Here is a 20,217-nt window from a genome sequence, read left to right as displayed (position 1 = left end):
AGACTTATACTCGAATATATACAGTAATCATATTAACAATACTCATTGTTTTATTATGCTAACTATAATTAGTAACCTGTTAATGTTTTAAGTACAGTATATCTACGCCCCAGCAGACTCCATCTTAGCTCCATAGGCGTAGATATACGTATCTTGCCGCTCCCGCCGCTGCGCACTCTCCTGCACGCGTACTCCCCGCTGCCCATTAGCCGGATCAATGAATGGGAGCGCCAAATAGAAAAATTACACCTACATACATTTTTTTCAATAAAAACCCTACACTTATTATTAAAATTAATTCCTACTCTCCCTTAGTTACCCACTAAATTTTGCATCAAAAAACATTTTTTTAACCTCTTGAGGACCTCAGAGTTAAACCCCCCTAAAGACCAGGCCATTTTGCATTAAATTGGCCACTGCTGCTTTAAGGCCAAGCTGAAGGGTCACTCCACACAGCACCCAAGTGATTCCCCCCCCCTTTTCTCTCTGTTGGTGGGGTCTGATCGCCACCCAATGTTTGTTTGTTTGTTTATTTGCTGTCCCCGTGATCAGCTGTCATAGGCTTAGGCTCAGGAGGGGACAGCCATATCACACGGCTGTCCCTAGTACAGCGCTGCTGCAGATCGCAGCGCTGTACATGTAATTAGACGGCGATTACGGCAACCGCCGCTCAGAGACTGAAGGCCACCAAGCAGGAGATCTCCTGCAAAACAGAGCCCCAGGACTTTACACCAACCTGCGTTAGGCGGTCCTGGGGCTGCCGCTGCGGCCACGCCCATCAGTGTGACGCGGTCGGCTAGAGGTTAAAAATATGGGCTTGTAAATAGTGATGGGCGCAAAACTGAAAAAATGTACCTTTATTTCCAAATAAAATATTGACGCCATACATTGTGATAGGGACACAATTTAAACAGTGTAATAACTGGGACTAACGGGCAAATAAAATATGTGAGTTTAATGATGATAGCATGTATTATTTTAAAACTTCAAAACCTGAGAAATAATAATTGTTTTCATTTTTTCTTATTATTCCCGTTAAGATGCATTTAGAATAAAATAATTCTTAGCAAAATATACCACCCAAAGAAAGCCTAATTGGTGGCGAAAAAAATAAGATATAGATCATTTCATTGTGATAAGTAGTGTTAAAGTTATTGGCAAATGAAAGAGAGGAGCGCTCACAGGTGAAAATTGCTCTGGTTCATAAGAGGAACAACCCCTCATATTAACAATAGTGTTTCATTGTATTATAATGATTATTAATAATATGATTGTTACTTGCGATTTCTTAAAATAATCGTAATTTTTTTTCACTATGAATAATAATATTAACAATAGTGGTCATTTTTAAGATCATAAATATTATAATTGGTTATTTTTTATGATCAATAATAACAACCATGATTATTTCTATGACCATAAATATTAGTTTTATTTTTTAAGCTACATATTGTAAATGTACCGGTAATTATTATTGATTATTTGATTATAAATAATAATCGTGTTAATGGCAGTCATTATTTTTATAATGATAAATATGATTATTATTACTGATTATTTCTACGATGATAAATGATAAATATTATTACTATTATAATTAGTATTAGTTATTTTCATGATGAATAATTAAAATATGACCAATAAGAATGATTTTTTAGCAATTATTATTATTATTAGCAGTAATTATTTTTATTCTGAATAAAATGTATAATAACAATATTATTATTATTATTATTATTATTATTATTATTATTATTATTATTATTATTATTATTATTATTATTATTATTATTATTATTATGTAATAATAAACATGCTTATCATTCATAATAATAATAACAATAATAATAAAAATAAGAATGTTATAATAAACATGCTTATCACCACTTTCTACTATTGTTATCTTCTAATGCCATTTTTTTATATTGAATCTTTATTATTTTTTATTATCTGCATCTGTTTTATTATTAATCGCATAACTGTGTTTAGTGATGGTAATTTTTATTCTAAAAAAATGCCTATTATTATTATTACTTTTCTCACTATTTTGCTTTCTTGCCCATTGAGTGGTTTTGGCCTCTGGCTCGTGTGTCCTGCGAAGGGTTAAGTGTCTAAATAGTGAGACTGGATTTTGCTTGTAAGCTGAGGCTGATGCAATTAAACAATGGAGAGGGGGGGCGGGGAGCTGGATTGAGAAAGGACCTGAGAACAGAGGAGATAGGGGGATCCCATCAGTCCTGCCTCCTCTTCCTCCTCTGCAGTGGTTCGCACACACCCTGCCCCTTCTGCATGCGAGGGAAGAAAACATCCCCATCAGCAGCAGCAGCAGCAGCATCCTTGTGCTGACATCATGCACAATGACAGAGCATCGCGCTAGGCTGCTGCTCCTTATCAGTCGGTGGAGCTGCACTAATACCCAGCAGCCAGTGCGCAGCCTCCTCCTGGCTGGAAGCAACCCTAGTCTCCTTCTAGCAGGAGGGATGCAGCCAAATCCACAGCACTAAAGCTCCACAGCCAGATCCGCCGAATTATCCCCCCTCTTCATCCCAGAGAGCAGGCAGGCCGGGGCTGCCAGGAGGAATCGCCAACCATGCCGCTGGATTCCAGGAAAGAGGAATCGGAGGAGGATGTGCTGCAGGCTGGAGCAGGTGAGGAGGGAGAGGGGAGGGGGGCCAGCCGCCTGGCAGCATGGCACAGCAGGGAAGACTGCTGTGTTTGGGAAGGGCATGGGATCAGTGGGGATTAGGAGTGATCCGATCAGTGGAGGACGATGACCCAGGTGGTGGGATCAGCAGATCAGAGCGTGGCGCAGGCTGCTGCACACCTGGGATGTGACAGTCACCTACTGCCTGGCCAAAAACACTGCCATCCCGAATGCCAGGCCTCGGGCTTAGGGTCACTTACAGGGGTGAAGTCCCTCAGTGGCTGGTAGGGGAGAGGGTTAATCCCTGGCAAGGTGACAAAACGGAGAATGTAATCCCGTAGATTGTCTGAAGCGTGTCACCTCCACAATTCCGCCTTTACCTTCTGTTGTGTTGTGACTTGTACTGCAGCAGAAGCAGAGCAAAATGCCCCCCGGACTCTGGTACAAACCCAAAGAGGGGCCTGTATGTCCTACAAGATTCCTGCACAAGTCCCCCTGTTCAGGAACCCTTCTCCAGTCAGGCCCATCCACCATGACTCCCTGACCTCTATTGAAGGCCATCTCAAACACATGGGGGGTGTCATAAGTTAGATGTAAGGTGTGCGTAGCTACAGGGGGAGCAGACCCTGCAACTGCAGGGGAGCCAGAGCTGTAAGGGGTCCCCAACTGCTATTTCACTTCCTCCTATAAAGGGGTCCACCGCCCATCCCTTAGATCAGGTGTTTTTGTGGCTACACTTGTTATGGGTGTGAATGTTATGGTGTCTACACTTGTTTTATGACCCTTGTGAGATGGGCTCCAAGGCCGTGAGGGTCACCTGGGGTAGGCAAGGGAAAGGATGTAAACATTGAGGGGCCCCCATCTAAGTTTTGCTGGTGGTCCCATGATTTGTAGTTTCGGCCTTAAAGGTGTACGTTTTGCAGATTAAAACACCCGAAATGAAAGACGAGAAAGTCTATTTGTGTTCTCCTTACGTAGAAAGCCTCTGGCAGAACTTGCCGGTGACAGGCCGGGCCCCGGGGGCGTTTGTACAAAGTCGCTATCTGAGCCCGTGGATGGGAAGACACAGGCCTGGCCTTGTCGGGTTGTAGAAATTTGCTCTCCGCTCAGAAATTTTTCCCCAAGGCCTCTGTGACCCAATTTCCAAATATCCATGTGACCCAATTCCAAACTCTTACACAAGTCCTGTGAATTGGCTGCAGGAGGTGGTCACCCTCAGCTGCACCTAGGAAGACACGGAACATAACCCACGGTCTCAATTTCCGAGTACACTTTTTCATCTATAAAGTACACCTGAATTGAGAGGGTTATGGAACCTGCCATGTTTATTTCCTTTCATTCTATGCACATTGCACTGAAAAGGTTTAAACAGACCTCCTTGGCTCCCCTGTGTCTTCTTTACACACCAGGATATATGCGCACAGCGATGGTAAACTTAATGGACGACTGAAGTGAGAGGGATGTGGAGGCTGCTATATTTATTTCCTTTTAAGCAATACCAGTTGCCAGGCTGTCCTGCTGCCCCTCTGCCCCTAATACTTATAGACCCTGAACCAGCATGCAGATCAGAGGTTTCTAACTTCAAGAGGAACTCCAGTGAAAATAATGTAATAAAAAAAGTGCTTCATTTTTACAATAATTATGTATAAATGATTTAGTCAGTGTTTGCCCATTGTAAAATATTTTAAATCTCTGATTTACATTCTGACATTTATTACATGGTGACATTTTTACTGCTGGCAGGTGATGTCAGCTTTTTTGGCAGTTGGAAACAGCTGTAAAAAGCTATTTCCCACAATGCATCAAGGTTCACAGACAGGAAACTGCCAGGAGTACCACGGTCCTCAGAGTTTCTTGTGGGAGGGGTTTCACCACAATATCAGTCATACAGCGCCCCCTGATGGTCTGTTTGTGAAAAGGAATAGATTTCCCATGTAAAAGGGGGTATCAGCTACTGATTGGGATAAAGTTCAATTCTTGGTCGGAGTTTCTCTTTAAGGCTGACTGGAATAGCCACATGCAGGGGCGTAATGGAGTAATGGCTAAGGGCTCTGCCTCTGACACAGGAGACCAGGGTTCGAATCTCGGCTCTGCCTGTTCAGTAAGCCAGCACCTATTCAGTAGGAGACCTTGGGCCAGTCTTCCTAACACTGCTACTGCCTATAGAGCGCGTCCTAGTGGCTGCAGCTCTGGCGCTTTGAGTCCGCCAGGAGAAAAGCGCGATATAAGTGTTCTGTGTTTGTTTTGTTTGTTTGTTTATAAATCACTGGGCCCCCCTGCAAAACTTTCGATGGGGCCCCCTCCCACCAAAACAAATCTACAAATCTATAAAATGTATGATTCCATATCAGTGGCTGGGTAGATGCAGTCATTAGAACAATTGTGCAGAGAGCAGAAAGTTTTATTCTCTCCTTTCCCTTAGTGGTCAGTCTCTCAGGATGAGGGCCCCCCTTTGGTTTCTGGGCCCCCCTGCGGCTGCATCCCTTGCAGAGTCTATTGTTACGCCCCTGGCCACATGCTTGTTGCAGGTGTGTGATTCAGACACTTCTGATGCATGAAATATCAGCAGGACTGCCAGGCAACTAGTATTGTTCAAATGGTATAAAATATGGCAGCCTCCATATCTCTATCACTTCAGGTGTCCTTTTATATTTGAGTATTTGCCCATAGAGAGGTTAAATTCTAGGCAGAGGTATAACTTCTGGGTGAAGTCTGTACAGGAGGGCCCAGGGCTGCATGGGGCTTCAATATACCTTTTCTCTGATAAGAGGGCTTTTCCTCCATAACAGGCATTGTTGTGGTCACACATGATATGACCATATGACCACCGGCAGATGGGTTCCAGGTCATGGGGGGGTCATCATTGGGTGAGGGGTCTGAACATTGAGGGGGCCACGTCAAATCTGAGGTGTGGGAGCCATGATTTGAAGTTATGTCCCTGCCAATCTGTATGTTTGTGAGATATGGGAGTAAAACAGAAAACTTGGAGGAAACCCAAACACAGAGAGAACCTACAAACTTCATGCAAATAGTGTCATGGCTGGGAAAACCAGCTACAAAAAGACAAGACACAGAATAGTCATATCATGCCTTTCTCCTGACTTAAAGAACCAGAGCTTGCTATCCACCGAAACACTGTGCTGTCAAATATGTAGGCAGCCAGGAGGCACATTCAGTAATGCATTATAATTTCATGATTGATCAAGGGGTAATTTAGGGTTTTTGGCCGTTTCACTTTTTTCTCTTAAAGAGAATCTGTACTCTAAAATTCTTACAATAAAAAGCATACCATTCTATTCATTATGTTCTCCTGGGCCCCTCTGTGCTGTTTCTGCCACTCCCTGATGCAATCCTGGCTTGTAATTGCCAGTTTTAAGCAGTGTTTACAAACAAAAGACATGGCTTCTAACCAGAGTGTGATAGGCTGAGAGGAGCTCAGTCTGTGACTCATACAGAGCCTGCAGGGGGCCTGGAGAGGGTGTGTATAACTTCTATCCAATCACAAGCAGAGCAGCACATTCCAGCCTGAGTGCCTGAGCCCGACAGAGCCGACAGAGGAAAGAAGATTAGATCATATAACAGAGATAATACAGCCACTGTGCAACTAGAAAAGGCTGCAGTAATCCAGACCACATAAGAACAGGTATAGGAACTTATAGGATAGAAGAAATAAGGCTGAACATTTTGTTACAGAGTCTCTTGAAAGGGGAACTGAAGTAAAAGGTATACGGAGACTGCCATGTTTATTTCCTTTTAAGCAATACCAGTTTCCTGGCAGCCCTGCTGATCCTCTGCCTCTAATACTATTAGCCATAGCCCCTGAACAAGCATGCAGCAGATCAGGTGTTTCAGACTTTAAAGAGGAACTGTAACGACAAAACGGCCCCTGGGGGGTACTCACCTCGGGTGGGGGAAGCCTCAGGATCCTAATGAGGCTTCCCACGCCGTCCTGCGTCCCTCGGGGGTCTCGCTGTAGCCCTCCGTACAGCGGTGACGTAATATTTACCTTCCTGGCTCCTGCGCAGGCGCTCTGATGCCTCTCGGCGCTGAAGTAGGCGGAAAAACCCGATCGCCGTCGGGTCTGCTCTACTGCGCAGGCGCAAGTTTCCGGCGCCTGCGCAGTAGAGCGGACCCGACGGAGATCTGGTATTCCCGTCTATTTCCGTGCCGAAAGTCGCCACAGCGCCCCCGCTGGAGCCAGCAAAGGTAAATATTGAACTGACAGTCGGCACAGTCGCCGGCTGTTCGGAGGGCTGCGGCGAGACCCCCGTGGGACAGAGGACGGCGTGGGAAGCCTCATTAGGATCCGGAGGCTTCCCCCACCCGAGGTGAGTACCCCCCAGGGGAGGTTTTTGTTGTTACAGAGTCTCTTTAAAGTCAGATCTGACCAGACTTGCTGCATACTTGTTTCTGGGGTTATTCAGATACTACTGCAGAGAAATAGACCAGCAGGGCTGCCAGGCAACTGGTATTGCTTAAAAGGAAATAAACATGGCAGCCTCCATATACCTCTTACTTCAGTTCCCTTTTAAGATATTATTTTTCTTCTTCTGTTTAAAATTGCTTTTCAACACACTGCAATTGAAAAAGAACCAAACAGTAGGTGAAAAAGTACCGTCAAAATGTACGTGCTTGATGATGACGTAAAACGCATTTTATTAATAAGGTGTAAAAATATATCCTAGGAGAAAAGTTAGGAGAAAAAGTAAATGAAAGTCAATTGTATTCACTTCATCTCCTGAGATTTCTCCTGGGTGATTATTTTCTCACTTTGTCATAAAATCCCTTTCAAACCACCAGCAAGAAAGTAATACTCAAAATAATTATTTTTCTCCAACTTTTGGGTACATTTTTCAGTTGTAACACGCTTCAAAGTTATTTTAAAGATAATTAAATAAAGAATATGAAAACTATCTCCTAGGAGATAACTCAGGAGAAAAGGTGAATTGAATAAAGGTCTATATACCCAAATACAAAGTTCAGTCTAAATCCAATTTAAAGTTAGTATACTGTCATTCTAAAGTTTGACCACTTTGGCCCCAATTAACTTTTTCTCCTGAGTTATCACCTAGGAAATAATTTTCATATACCGTATATTCCGGCGTATAAGACAACTGGGCGTATAAGACGACCCCCCAACTTTTCCAGTTAAAATATAGAGTTTGGGATATACTCGCAATATAAGACTACCCCTCTTCCAACGCACACCAAATTAAAATAAAAATAAAAAAATCATGTACTGGGGCTATGTATGAACAGATACTGGTGCTGTACTGTATGTGTTACCCAGTATATAACCGTATATAGTCAATTGACTTGTTGCATTGGTCAACTCTCCTTAAGTAAACTGGTCAGCTCTCCTTGTCTACCTGTGTGTCAGAGCGGTATGGAAGAATAGATTGCGCTCCCTCAGCAGGGAGATCTGACAGGCAGTAACAGGATGGGGCGTATCACCCGGCATCAATGACACCTGGCGTATAAGACGACCCCCAACTTTTCAGAAGATTTTCAAGGGTTAAAAAGTAGTCTTATACGCAGGAATATACAGTACTTTTTAAAATACCTTTTAAAGGGTAACTGAAGAGAGAGGTATATGGAGGCTGCCATGTTTATTTCCTTTTAAGCAATACCAGTTGCCTGGCAGCCCTGCTGATCCTCTGCCTCTAATACGATTAGCCGTAGCCCCTGAACAAGCATGCAGCAGATCAGGTGTTTTGGACTTCAAAGTCAGATCTGACAAGACTAGCTGCATGCTTGTTTCTGGTGTTATTCAGATACTACTGCAGAGAGATAGACCAGCAGGGCTGCCAGGGAACTGGAATTGATTAAAAGGAAATAAATATGGCAGCCTCCGTATACCTCTTACTTCAGTTCCCCTTTAAGCATTTTACAACTGAAAAAGTACATAAAAGTTGGTGAAAATGTACTATCAGAATTATTTTGAGTATTGTCTTCCTTGCTGGTGGTGTAAATTGTATTTTATGGCAAGGTGTGTCCCTAGGAGAAAACTCTGTAGAGAAAGTTAAAGTGAACCTCCAGACTAAAAATCTACTCAGCAGCACTGAAAAGGCTTAGGGCTTGATTCACTAAACCATGCTAACTCATAGCACGGCCACGCTAGCGTTTTTGCGTGTTTTCGCGCACAATCACAAATTTCTGTGCGCAATCATAAATTTCCAGAAATTCGCGACTGCGCTAGCGCGCCCGTGCTTCGAGTTAGCACGGTTTAATGAATCAAGCTCTTGGTGTTTAACAGTTTCACAGCATCAGAACTTTGTTTTTCTTACCCAAGCCTCATTTTTAGCTGCACAAAAGAAAACTGCCCGGGCATTTTTTCCCCTGATGCTGTGCAAAGCATGATGGCATTTCTGATGTTGTTGTTCTCGTTCTGCTGTTTCTTTTTTTTTATTTTGAGTTTTAGAATTGAAGCCTAGCGCGTGCAGCTGGGAGGGGTGATCAGGAGGACGCAGTTGGAACTGTGTCTCCTGCTCCTTGTCACCTCCTTTCAACCAAAAAGATGGCTGCCCACATGCAGGGCCGGCCTTAGGTTTCACAGCGCCCTGAGCGAAAACTGATTTTTGTGCCCCCCCCCCCTCATCCTCTTCCCATGTGCAGATACACACGCACGCACGTATACACACACACAGGCCCATATGCAATTCCCCTTTTCACCTGAGATATCTCCTAGGACAGTGGTTTCCAACCTTTTTGACGTTGTGACACATCACGCCAAATGCTCAGATCTCCGTGACACATCACATATGTATAATAGAAAAAATACTATTAATAACCACGAATGGATGGAAGGAGTGCATTATCCTGAGTACACTTAAAAATGAAGGCTAGAACCTTTCAGGAATATTAATAAAAACAATCAGTGGGACAGTTAGCCGCCTCCCCCCCCATTTAGAATGATAGCACAGCACTGACAATTTGCACCACACGTTATAGCCGCTGTGCGGCTATCCCTCCCCCCTTCCAAACACCCTCAGACTCAATATAGGTAGGTAGCCAGGTATAGGTGACCCCCGTATAGGATCACATGTTTAGGTGCCCTCAATATAGGTTGCCAAGCATAGGTGCCCCCAGTATACGAAGTCAGTTGAAGGTCTCGATCCCCCCATAGGTAGCCAGGCGTAGGTGCCTCCAGTATAAGTAGCCAGGTGTTGGAGCCCTCAGTAAAGGTAGCCAGCTATAGGTGCCCTCAGTATAGGAAATCAGGTGTAGGTGCCCTTAGTATAGGCAACCAGCTATAGGCGCCCCCTTGGAAGCCGGCGCCCTGAGCGACCGCACTGGTCGCTCATATCAAAGGCCGGCTATGCCCACATGAAATCACAAACATTTGCCTGTTCTTTTAAAACAGGGTGGATAAGAGATTATATTACCTATCTATTTTAATTAACATATCTAATGTAACTTAAAGAGAATCTGTACTCTAAAATTCTTAGACTAAAAAGCATACCATTCTATTCCTTATGTTCTCCTGGGCCCCTCTGTGCTGTTTCTGACACTCCCTGCTGCAATCCTGACTTGTAATTGCCAGTTTTAGGCAGTGTTTACAAACAAAAAACATGGCTTCTAAACAGAGTGAGAACAGCTCAGTGTGTGACTCATGCAGAGGTTGGAGAGGGTGTGTATAGCTTCTGCCAATGACAAGCAGTGCTGCACATTCCACACATTCCAGACTGAGCCCGACAGAGCCGACAGAGGAGAGAAGAGAAGATTTATTACAGAGACAGTGCAACTAGAAAAGGCTGCAGTAAGCCAGAGCACATTAGAACAGGTATAGGAACTTATAGGATAGAAGAAATAAGGCTCAACATTTTGTTACAGAGTTTAATGACAGTATGTCTGTTTAGGCTGAAGTTCCCCTTTAATTGGATATGGGCCTTCCTATCTTCATGGGCTGTTTTATATGTTAGGGAACTGTGCTTTAGAGAAGGGGGGGGGGGGGGGGAGTTAAATTCTCTTTCTACCCTCACACTGCATACAAGCCTACAAAATACTAATTTATATGCCCACACACTGTTTAGTCATTGACTGTAAACACGCAGTGTACACACACACACTGTACACATACGCTGTATACACACATACAGAACACACAAACACTCACCCCTTCGCACTTCACGCTGTTGTTCCTTCCTACCCCTTGTAACATGTTTTTAGTCTTTTGTCACATGGCAGCCATGGTGCTCCAGGAGATGAAACTGCCTAACGGACATGAAACCTTCTTCTACAGAATGTGTATTTAAAGAGAACCTGAGACAAAGTAACAATAAGAATTGATACTCACCCGGGGCTTCCTCCAGCCCCCTGTACACTGCTGCCCAGTACCCAACTCCCCATCCTCCACGGCCACTCTGTTAGTTTGCAATCTCGAACGCATCTGAGTTGATCCGCCAGTTGGATCGGGCAAAGTGGCTGATACCGTCACCAAAAGTATAAACTATCACAATGCAATTTCAGTTGGAGTTTTAGTTTTTGAAGCTCAAGCACCTGAGCGACTGTAAAAACATTCTTATTATAATTCTGCCCATAGTGAGCTGAAGGAAGCAAACTCTTATTTAACCAGCTGAGCGGTCTGGACGAGCTCAGCTCGTCCAACACCGCCAGCGGCTGCCGCTCAGGCCCTGCTGGGCCGATTTTAATGAAATAAAAAGCAGCACACGCAGCCGGCACTTTGCCAGCCGCGTGTGCTGCCTGATCGCCGCCACTCTGCGGCGATTCGCCGCGAGCAGCGGCGAAAGAGGGTCCCCCCAGCCGCCTGAGCCCAGCGTAGCCGGAACAAAAAGTTCCGGCCAGCGCTAAGGGCTGGATCGGAGGCGGCTGACGTCAGGACGTCGGCTGACGTCGATGACGTCACTCCGCTCGTCGCTATGGCGACGATATAAGCAAAACAAGGAAGGCCGCTCATTGCGGCCTTCCTTGTTTATTCTGGGCGCCGGAGGCGATCGGAAGATCGCCTCCGGAGCGCCCTCTAGTGGGCTTTCATGCAGCCAACTTTCAGTTGGCTGCATGAAATAGTTTTTTTTTTATTTAAAAAAAACCCTCCCGCAGCCACCCTGGCGATTTAATCAGAACGCCAGGGTGGTTAAAGGCGAAATTACATTAAGCAGGGTACACACATTCAATTTTGATTGGTCAATTTACCACTTTTTTGCTAAGCCTAACTGACAAAAAACAGTGTGCAAGTGAGTAGGGAGGCTGGCTGGTATCTTACTACTTTAGCAGTTCAACTGCTGTAGTGCTGTTCAGGAAAAAGAGAAAACCCTGAGAATCCCCCGTGAGGAGATGGACTGGCCCAAAACCTGTCGGTTCTGTCAGATTTTACCTGTCTACTTTTTTCGCAATAGTGGTCCTTTAAAGATAGAAGATTTTTTTTGTTTTAAATTCTATTAGCCATAATGGATAAATGTAAAAGTTAAATAAATACGCTGTTCATTCTTTGCTGTGGCCAGGAATGGACAGAGATGGGCTCATGCGCTGTGAATGGATATTATTGTCTCCTGCGGTAGGACTGGGTGACAGCACTGTGTTTATGAGCAATGCTATAGAGGAACATTGTGACGCTGGGTGACAGATATACATACATATATATTGTGCTCAGGCGTAGCTATAGTTACTGGTACAAGGACAAACCTGACAGCGATGTTTCCGGGCAGGACTTTGCAGTGGAAAGTGCTTCATGTCGTGGCATTCCCGGGTACTGATACTAGTCTAGTCGTGACTTACTGAAACGTTGGTTTTAATTTGCTCTGCTGCTTTATTGCTGAGAAATATTTCCTATGGCTGTCTGGGGACAGTGATTTCGTTTCTTTTGTAAATTCAGCGCAACATTGGTTCTCAAAAAGGAAGTGCTGCTGTGTAGTGTTTACATAGCATCCATGTATACAGAATAAGAGCAGATACTGAGAATTACATACCACATACAGGACAAGAGAAGTGCTACTGTGCAGCGTCCACACATACTGAATAAGAGAGATACTGAGAATTACATACCACATACAGGACAAGAGAAGTGCTACTGTGCAGCCTCCATACATACAGAATAAGAGCAGATACTGAGAATTACACCCGGCATACAGGACAAAAGAAGTGTTACTGTGCAGCCTCCATACATACTGAATAAGAGCAGATACTGAGAATTACACCCAGCATACAGGACAAGAGAAGTGCTACTGTGCAGCCTACGTACATACAGAATAAGAGCAGATACTGAGAATTACACCCGGCATACAGGACAAGAGAAGTGCTACTGTGCAGCCTCCATACATACAGAATAAGAGCAGATACTGAGAATTACACCCGGCATACAGGACAAAAGAAGTGTTACTGTGCAGCCCTCATACATACAGAATAAGAGTAGATACTGAGAGTTACACCCAGCATACAGGACAAGAGAAGTGCTACTGTGCAGCCTCCATACATACTGAATAAGAGCAGATACTGAGGATTACACCCGGCATACAGGACAAGAGAAGTGCTACTGTGCAGCCTACGTACATACAGAATAAGGGCAGATACTGAGAATTACACCCAGCATACAGGACAAGAGAAGTGCTACTGTGCAGCCTCCATACATACTGAATAAGAGCAGATACTGAGAATTACACCCAGCATACAGGACAAGAGAAGTGCTACTGTGCAGCCTCCATACATACTGAATAAGAGCAGATACTGAGAATTACACCCAGCATACAGGACAAGAGAAGTGCTACTGTGCAGCCTACGTACATACAGAATAAGAGCAGATACTGAGAATTACACCCGGCATACAGGACAAGAGAAGTGCTACTGTGCAGCCTCCATACATACAGAATAAGAGCAGATACTGAGGATTACACCCGGCATACAGGACAAGAGAAGTGCTACTTTGCAGCCTACGTACATACAGAATAAGAGCAGATACTGAGAATTACACCCAGCATACAGGACAAGAGAAGTGCTACTGTGCAGCCTCCATACATACAGAATAAGAGCAGATACTGAGAATTACACCCGGCATACAGGACAAGAGAAGTCCTACTGTGCAGCCTCAGTTTGGGTGTGGCTCCTGTGAGAGCAGCTGCAGGCAGTGCTGTGCTGAGCTCTGCTAATGTCTGGAACAAGCCCGGGGCCTGGCTGCCCTGGGCGGGGACACTCCCCAGGAGAGTCCCAGGCTTCTGGGCCTAAGCATGGAGGAAATTTGCAGGCTTCTAAGCCTAAAAATGGAGGAGTGTGTGGAGGAGAGTCCCAGGCTTCTCGGTGTAATGGTGGAAGGAGATCCCATGGACTTCCAGCAGTGAACACAGAGCTGTGCGGAGGGAAAGCCATGGATGGCGGTAATGTTGGAGGAAGGAGTGCTGAGGATGGAGCAGCAGAGAATGTAAGTCTTGATGGAATTGTTTGTAATGTAAAGTCCAGTGTGGGGGATGTGAAGAGTGATCAGCAGAAGCAGCTGAGTGGGATGTCTGATGGAAGTACACAACATAGTGAGAAACTGAAGCCCAGTCCCCGGCGCACACAGCGGAGTGGTGCGGGCACGCGAATGACTCGTAATGTTTCCCTCAGTCAAGGGAAGTCTGTACCAGACAATCAGCAGCCGGCAGCCGGCAATCGGCCCCAATCTGGCCCGGCCAGGCAGACTAAGCGAAGTAGTGGCAGCAAAGAGCCCACCAGTCCTGCTGCTAGCAAGGATGAGTTTAAGCGCCCTGCAGACAAGCAGAAAGGAGTGAGGCGAGCACCTGAGTTGCAGCTTGCAGACAAGATCCCCGCACTGGTGAAAAAGCTGGAAGCTCTGAGGAAAAGTAAACTTAACTTACAGGCGAAAATAGATGCTGTCTATAAACTGAAAGTCGCCAATCCCAAGAACCAGATTATGTATGATAGCAAACTCCATACCCTCAGCCTGGAGCTGGCCACTGTAGTGCAAGAGATGGACAATGTCCTGGATGATTTGGGACCTATGGGAGAGGTGTACAGGAACCGGGACCGCTTTGATGCGGACAAAGGAACTGAACTTTCCTCAGGATCAAATCCTGTAAAGCAAGAGCAAAAAATGTCATCTAATGTGCAGAAAGTTCAGCAACAGAAAGGAGACTCTGCATCTGAGGAATCATTGCATCCTGTAGAGGGCAGCAGTGAGCAGCATCAGGATGAGAGTGTTGCACCTGCTTCATGTCCACCTTTAGAGGGCAGCAGAGAGGACAGTTCAGTCCAGCAGGCAATTACAGCAGAGGAGACTGTCCACAGCAATTCCCAGCATATGCCTGCTGATACCATAGATCAGCATATCATAACTGATGCTGGTGACAATTGTGGAGGGGTTGTGAATAGTGAGAATGACATAAATAGCAATGCTGCTGGTATGGCTGAATCTGAGGTCACTGAGAATGGGGAGATGGAGGTATCTGTGCAGAGTAGTCCCGAGGATTTCCCTCCTCTTGTGAGCCAGCCACCACCAGCAGCAGCAGGTGGGAATAGTGCTGGATCTGGCCATGTTCCTCCTCGGAATGCCTGGAGCCGCGGGGCTCCCACCTATACTGGTCAGGCTTTTAAGAGGAGAAATGTGGTTAGGTTCAAGAACAGAGGATCTAAAGAGGACCTACCAGACAGGAGGTTTGTCATCAGAGAGTTGCTGTGTAACCAGATGGGTTTTGTTATATCAGATATAATTGCTGTAATTAACTTGCCTGATAGACAAGGTTATGGCTCACTTGGACAGGTTCTGGTCCAATTATAGCAAGTTTCGGGAGGCAGAAGGCTGGAAGAACTTTAGTCTTGTTCCTATTTCCAAACCTGACACTGTAAGTGTAAACATCATTTTCTGAAACGAGTCTGTGCCCCCTCAGGATATTGTGGTCTGGCTCAGAAGACATTGTGAGATGGTTTCTGATCTGACCAAAAATAAAGACAGTGATGGGGTGTGGACTGGTGGTTGGAGGGTCTTAGTCAAGTTGCGGCAGTGTAATAATGTAACCCAACATTTACCAAACTCTTTCTTCATTGGAAGAGAGAGGGGAGTGTGTTTCTATGCAGCTCAGCCCCGTTTGTGTTACAAGTGTAATAGAGTGGGTCATGTGGCGAGCATTTGTACAGTCCTGAAGTGTAATCTGTGTGGTGAAATTGGCCATGTCAGCTCTACCTGCGACAAAGTAAAGTGCAATTTATGCGGCAGGTTTGGCCATTTTCACAGAGATTGCCCTGAGGCCCTGCATAATATGGAGCAAGAAATTTCAGATGAGGATTTGGTGACTGCATCAGATCAGTTGGAGGAGGAAGCTTTATTGTCTGGGACAATTTTTATAAGAAAGGAAGTAGAGCCAGTGGCTCGAATTAACCCTACACAGGCAGCCGAAACCCAGCAGGCGGAGGAACAGCGGCCAGCTGCCCGCTCTTCATCTAATCCTGTCTCGGCCTCTGTGGAGGGAGGCCCCAGTAGAAACAGAAAAAGAAATAAAAAGGATACATCTTCCCGGAAACCAGAAAGTGACTGGACCTTCACCTTAGTGCAAAAGCCAGCTAAAAAAACGAAAGTGCTGCGAAATACAGAGGTAGCTTTGAGCCCTAACAGGTATGAGGTGTTGTCGGAGTCGGATGCTGAGTCTTTTATAGATACTGTGGAGTTGGAACAGGAGTTAAAAAGAGTAGACAGAGAGTATGCTACTGAGTCAGAGGACGATCCGCCCAATAAGAAGCGGCTTCCTCCTGATTCTGGAGAGTCAGATATGGAAACAAGTAGTCAGCAAAATGATTCTGACTCAGATCAATGATGGGGAACCTTTTTCTGCTAAGAAAGTGATGTATATTTTGTACTTATAGAAGTGTTCATAGCAGTAATTGAGGTTATGATCTAAATATGCTTTGTAAGGTTTCAGGGCATTGACAAAATGTAATTTTGTTGTTCTGTTATAGTATTATTTGTTTTGTTTCTACTCAATAAATATTTCCATACATACAGAATAATTACACCCGGCATACAGGACAAGAGAAGTGATACTTTGTAGCCTCCATACATCCAGAATAAGAGCAGATACTGAGAATTACACCCAGCATACAGGGCAAGATAAGTGCTACTGTGCAGCCTCCATACATACAGAATAAGAGCAGATACTGAGAATTACACCTGTAATACAGGACAAGAGAAGCGCTACTGTGCAGCCTCCATACATACAGAATAAGAGCAGATACTGAGAATTACACCCAGCATACAGGACAAGAGAAGTGATACTTTGCAGCCCCCATACATCCAGAATAAGAGCAGATACTGAGAATTACACCCGCATACAGGGCAAGAGAAGTGCTACAGTGCAGCCTCCATAAATACAGAATAAGAGCAGATACTGAGAATTACACCTGTAATACAGGACAAGAGAAGCGCTACTGTGCAGCCTCCATACATACAGAATAAGAGCAGATACTGAGAATTACACCCAGCATACAGGACAAGAGAAGTGATACTTTGCAGCCCCCATACATCCAGAATAAGAGCAGATACTGAGAATTACACCCGCATACAGGGCAAGAGAAGTGCTACAGTGCAGCCTCCATAAATACAGAATAAGAGCAGATACTGAGAATTACACCTGTCATACAGGACAAGAGAAGCGCTACTGTGCAGCCTCCATACATACAGAATAAGAGCAGATACTGAGGATTACACCCGGCATACAGGACAAGAGAAGTGCTACTGTGCAGCCACCATACACACAGAATAAGATCAGATACTGAGAATTACACCTGTCATACAGGACAAGAGAAGTGCTACTGTGCAGCCTCCATACATACAGAATAAGAGCAGATACTGAGAATTACACCCAGCATACAGGACAAGAGAAGTGCTACTGTGCAGCCTCCATACATACAGAATAAGAGCAGATACTGAGAATTACACCTGTCATACAGGACAAGAGAAGTGCTACTGTGCAGCCTCCATACATACAGAATAAGAGCAGATACTGAGAATTACACCCAGCATACAGGACAAGAGAAGTGCTACTGTGCAGCCTCCATACATACAGAATAAGAGCAGATACTGAGAATTACACCCAGCATACAGGACAAGAGAAGCGCTACTGTGCAGCCTCCATACATACAGAATAAGAGCAGATACTGAGAATTACACCCAGCATACAGGACAAGAGAAGTGCTACTGTGCAGCCTCCATACATACAGAATAAGAGCAGATACTGAGAATTACACCGGTCATACAGGACAAGAGAAGTGTTACTGTGCAGCCTCCATACGTACAGAATAAGAGCAGATACTGAGAATTACACCCGGCATACAGAACAAGAGAAGCCCTACTGTGCAGCCTCCATACATACTGAATAAGCGCAGATACTGAGAATATCTATTATCCATACATGCCATTATTATCTTCACCAGATAGATTACAATAATTACCAGGCTGATGCTGGAGAACTCAGAGAGTTATCTGTGTAATTATGTATGCTTTCATGCATTTTATCTTTCAATGAGATGCTGTTATGTTCTTGTTTGTTGTGATCCTAAATGCAGCCCATTGTTCTGCAATCTGCCATGCCTCTTATGGCGTTACCCCCCCCCCCCCCCCCCCCCCCCAGTGCGCATTGTCATTGCTCGGTCACAGGAAGTTCCCTGTGCAGAGAAAAAATACCTCCTCCAAGAATCTTCACTCCATCACAGTTATTTTTGGTCTGGAAAAGCTTTGTCTTGTATTAGTAGATGGAAAGAGCCCAGGCTTCCTTATCCTCTGCAGGGAATTAAGGATTATTATTGTCCAGAGGGCAGGCAATGCCTTTTGCTGCGTACACACTGGCAACTATGGTCGTTTGAAACAGCTCATTAACAATCGTTCCGCCGACAATCGGGGAAAGAACTTTACCCAACGATCATTAACAAGAACGACATCGTGAATATGGAAATATCCAACCTGACGGATCATATCTACCGACAATCGTTACAAAACTATAGTGTGTACAGACATCGGACGAGAACGATCGTTACGAGGGCCAATGCGCCTACGTTGAATTCTGCCCAGCTTCAGTACTTCCTTTGTAGCGCGGCCGTAAAGATTGTTACATTGCTCATTTCAATTAAACTTTGTTTTCAAGTTAACAGTCATATATTTGTATCTATTGTAACTCCATGTTAGTGTTTTTTTTTTTTATTTTATATAAATATGTACGCAACATTTCCTTCTGATCGTTCTTTTCTGCAAGAACTATCGTTAAAATGTGTATGATGATCGCTGCATCCCATCGTTGCATACCAATCTTTCCAATATCATTCGTCTGGTAACTATTGTTCTTGGCAACGATAGTTATCGCAAGTGTGTACGAAGCATTTGTTTGCCCCAGTTCCATGCTGCATGCAATTTGCATGAAATTTACATGCTAGCTTGAGGCTGCTTACACACAGGGACGTTACAGGAGCACGTTAGTGCGCCTGTAACGCTCCCCCAACGCACAGCAATGTAACACAAGTGGGCTGTTCACACAGCCCACGTTGCGTTACATGTAACGCTGCACGTTCTCCCGAAAGTGCAGCATGCTACGGCGTTAGAGCGGCTATAGCCGCGTTAGACTGTTTGCACATGCTCAGTGGGGGGCGGAGAGGAGGCGGGGAGATGCAGCTACAGTAGCCGCGCACATGGCTACTTAATATTCACTGCACTGGCGGGCGCTGATTGGCCGGCGGGACCACGTGATGCAGAGTGTCTCGCTCCGCATCACGTGGTCCCGCTGGCCAATCAGCGCCACTCTGGGAGACCTTATAGGGATAGAGCCGCCTAACGCGGCTCACTCTACCGTCGGCTCTTGCAGCACCATACATTGTGTTAGGTGCACGTTATGCGACCTTAACGTAGCACCTAACGCAACGTCTTGGTGTGCAAGTAGCCTGAATTACTACCATCACATGGAACATCTCTGATTAGTTTGGGATAATGTCTGCAAGTAGAGGCATCAGTGTATTGGTAATAATTACCCACACAGACTCTGCTGCCTTCTTTGTACTTTTGGACAGTGACTGATTTTTACTTATTTATTTTATTTGCCTTCATTTTTAATGCTGACTGCTCAGGCTGAGTGAAAACAATAGACTTTACTTGTGGCTCACCCTATAATCTTGGTAGGCATCCTTTAGGCTACTTGCACACCAAGACGTTGTATTAGGTGCCACGTTAAGGTCGCATAATGTGCACCTAACACAACGTATGGTGCTGCAAGATAGGACGGTAGAGTGAGCCGCGTTAGGCGGTTCTATCCCTATAAGGTCTCCCAGAGTGGCGCTGATTGGCCGGCGGGACCACGTGATGCCCGCCGGGCAATCAGCTGCCGCCAGTGCAGTGAATATTAAGTAGCCATGTGCGCGGCTACTGTAGCTGCATCTCCCCGCCTCCTCTCCGCCCCCCCACTGAGCATGTGCAAACAGTCTAACGCGGCTATAGCCGCTCTAACGCCGTAGCATGCTGCACTTTCCGAACAACGTGCAGCGTTACATGTAATGCAACGTGGGCTGTGTGAACAGCCCACTTGTGTTACATTGCTGTGCGTTGGGGGAGCGTTACAGGCTGCACTAACGTGCGCCTGTAACGTCCCTGTGTGTAA

The 20,217-nt window shown here is 45.1% G+C and overlaps 1 protein-coding gene across 2 annotated transcripts in view; it reads left to right on the top strand.

Annotated features, from left to right (window-relative positions):
• Positions 1–2,219: 2,219 nt before the first annotated feature.
• Positions 2,220–20,217, top strand: part of LOC137518028 (NAC-alpha domain-containing protein 1-like) — a 64,330-nt gene continuing 46,332 nt past the window's right edge. For both annotated transcript variants that reach the window (XM_068235203.1, XM_068235202.1), the window contains exon 1: positions 2,220–2,648. In XM_068235203.1, the coding sequence (XP_068091304.1) occupies positions 2,591–2,648 (58 nt within the window). In that variant the 5' untranslated portion in view covers positions 2,220–2,590. The remainder of the gene's footprint in view (positions 2,649–20,217) is intronic.

Source organism: Hyperolius riggenbachi, chromosome 5, assembly GCF_040937935.1.
Source record: "Hyperolius riggenbachi isolate aHypRig1 chromosome 5, aHypRig1.pri, whole genome shotgun sequence".
Lineage (NCBI taxonomy): Eukaryota > Metazoa > Chordata > Amphibia > Anura > Hyperoliidae > Hyperolius > Hyperolius riggenbachi.
Note: the sequence above shows the minus strand (reverse complement) of the source record. Positions and strands in the feature narration are given on the sequence as shown.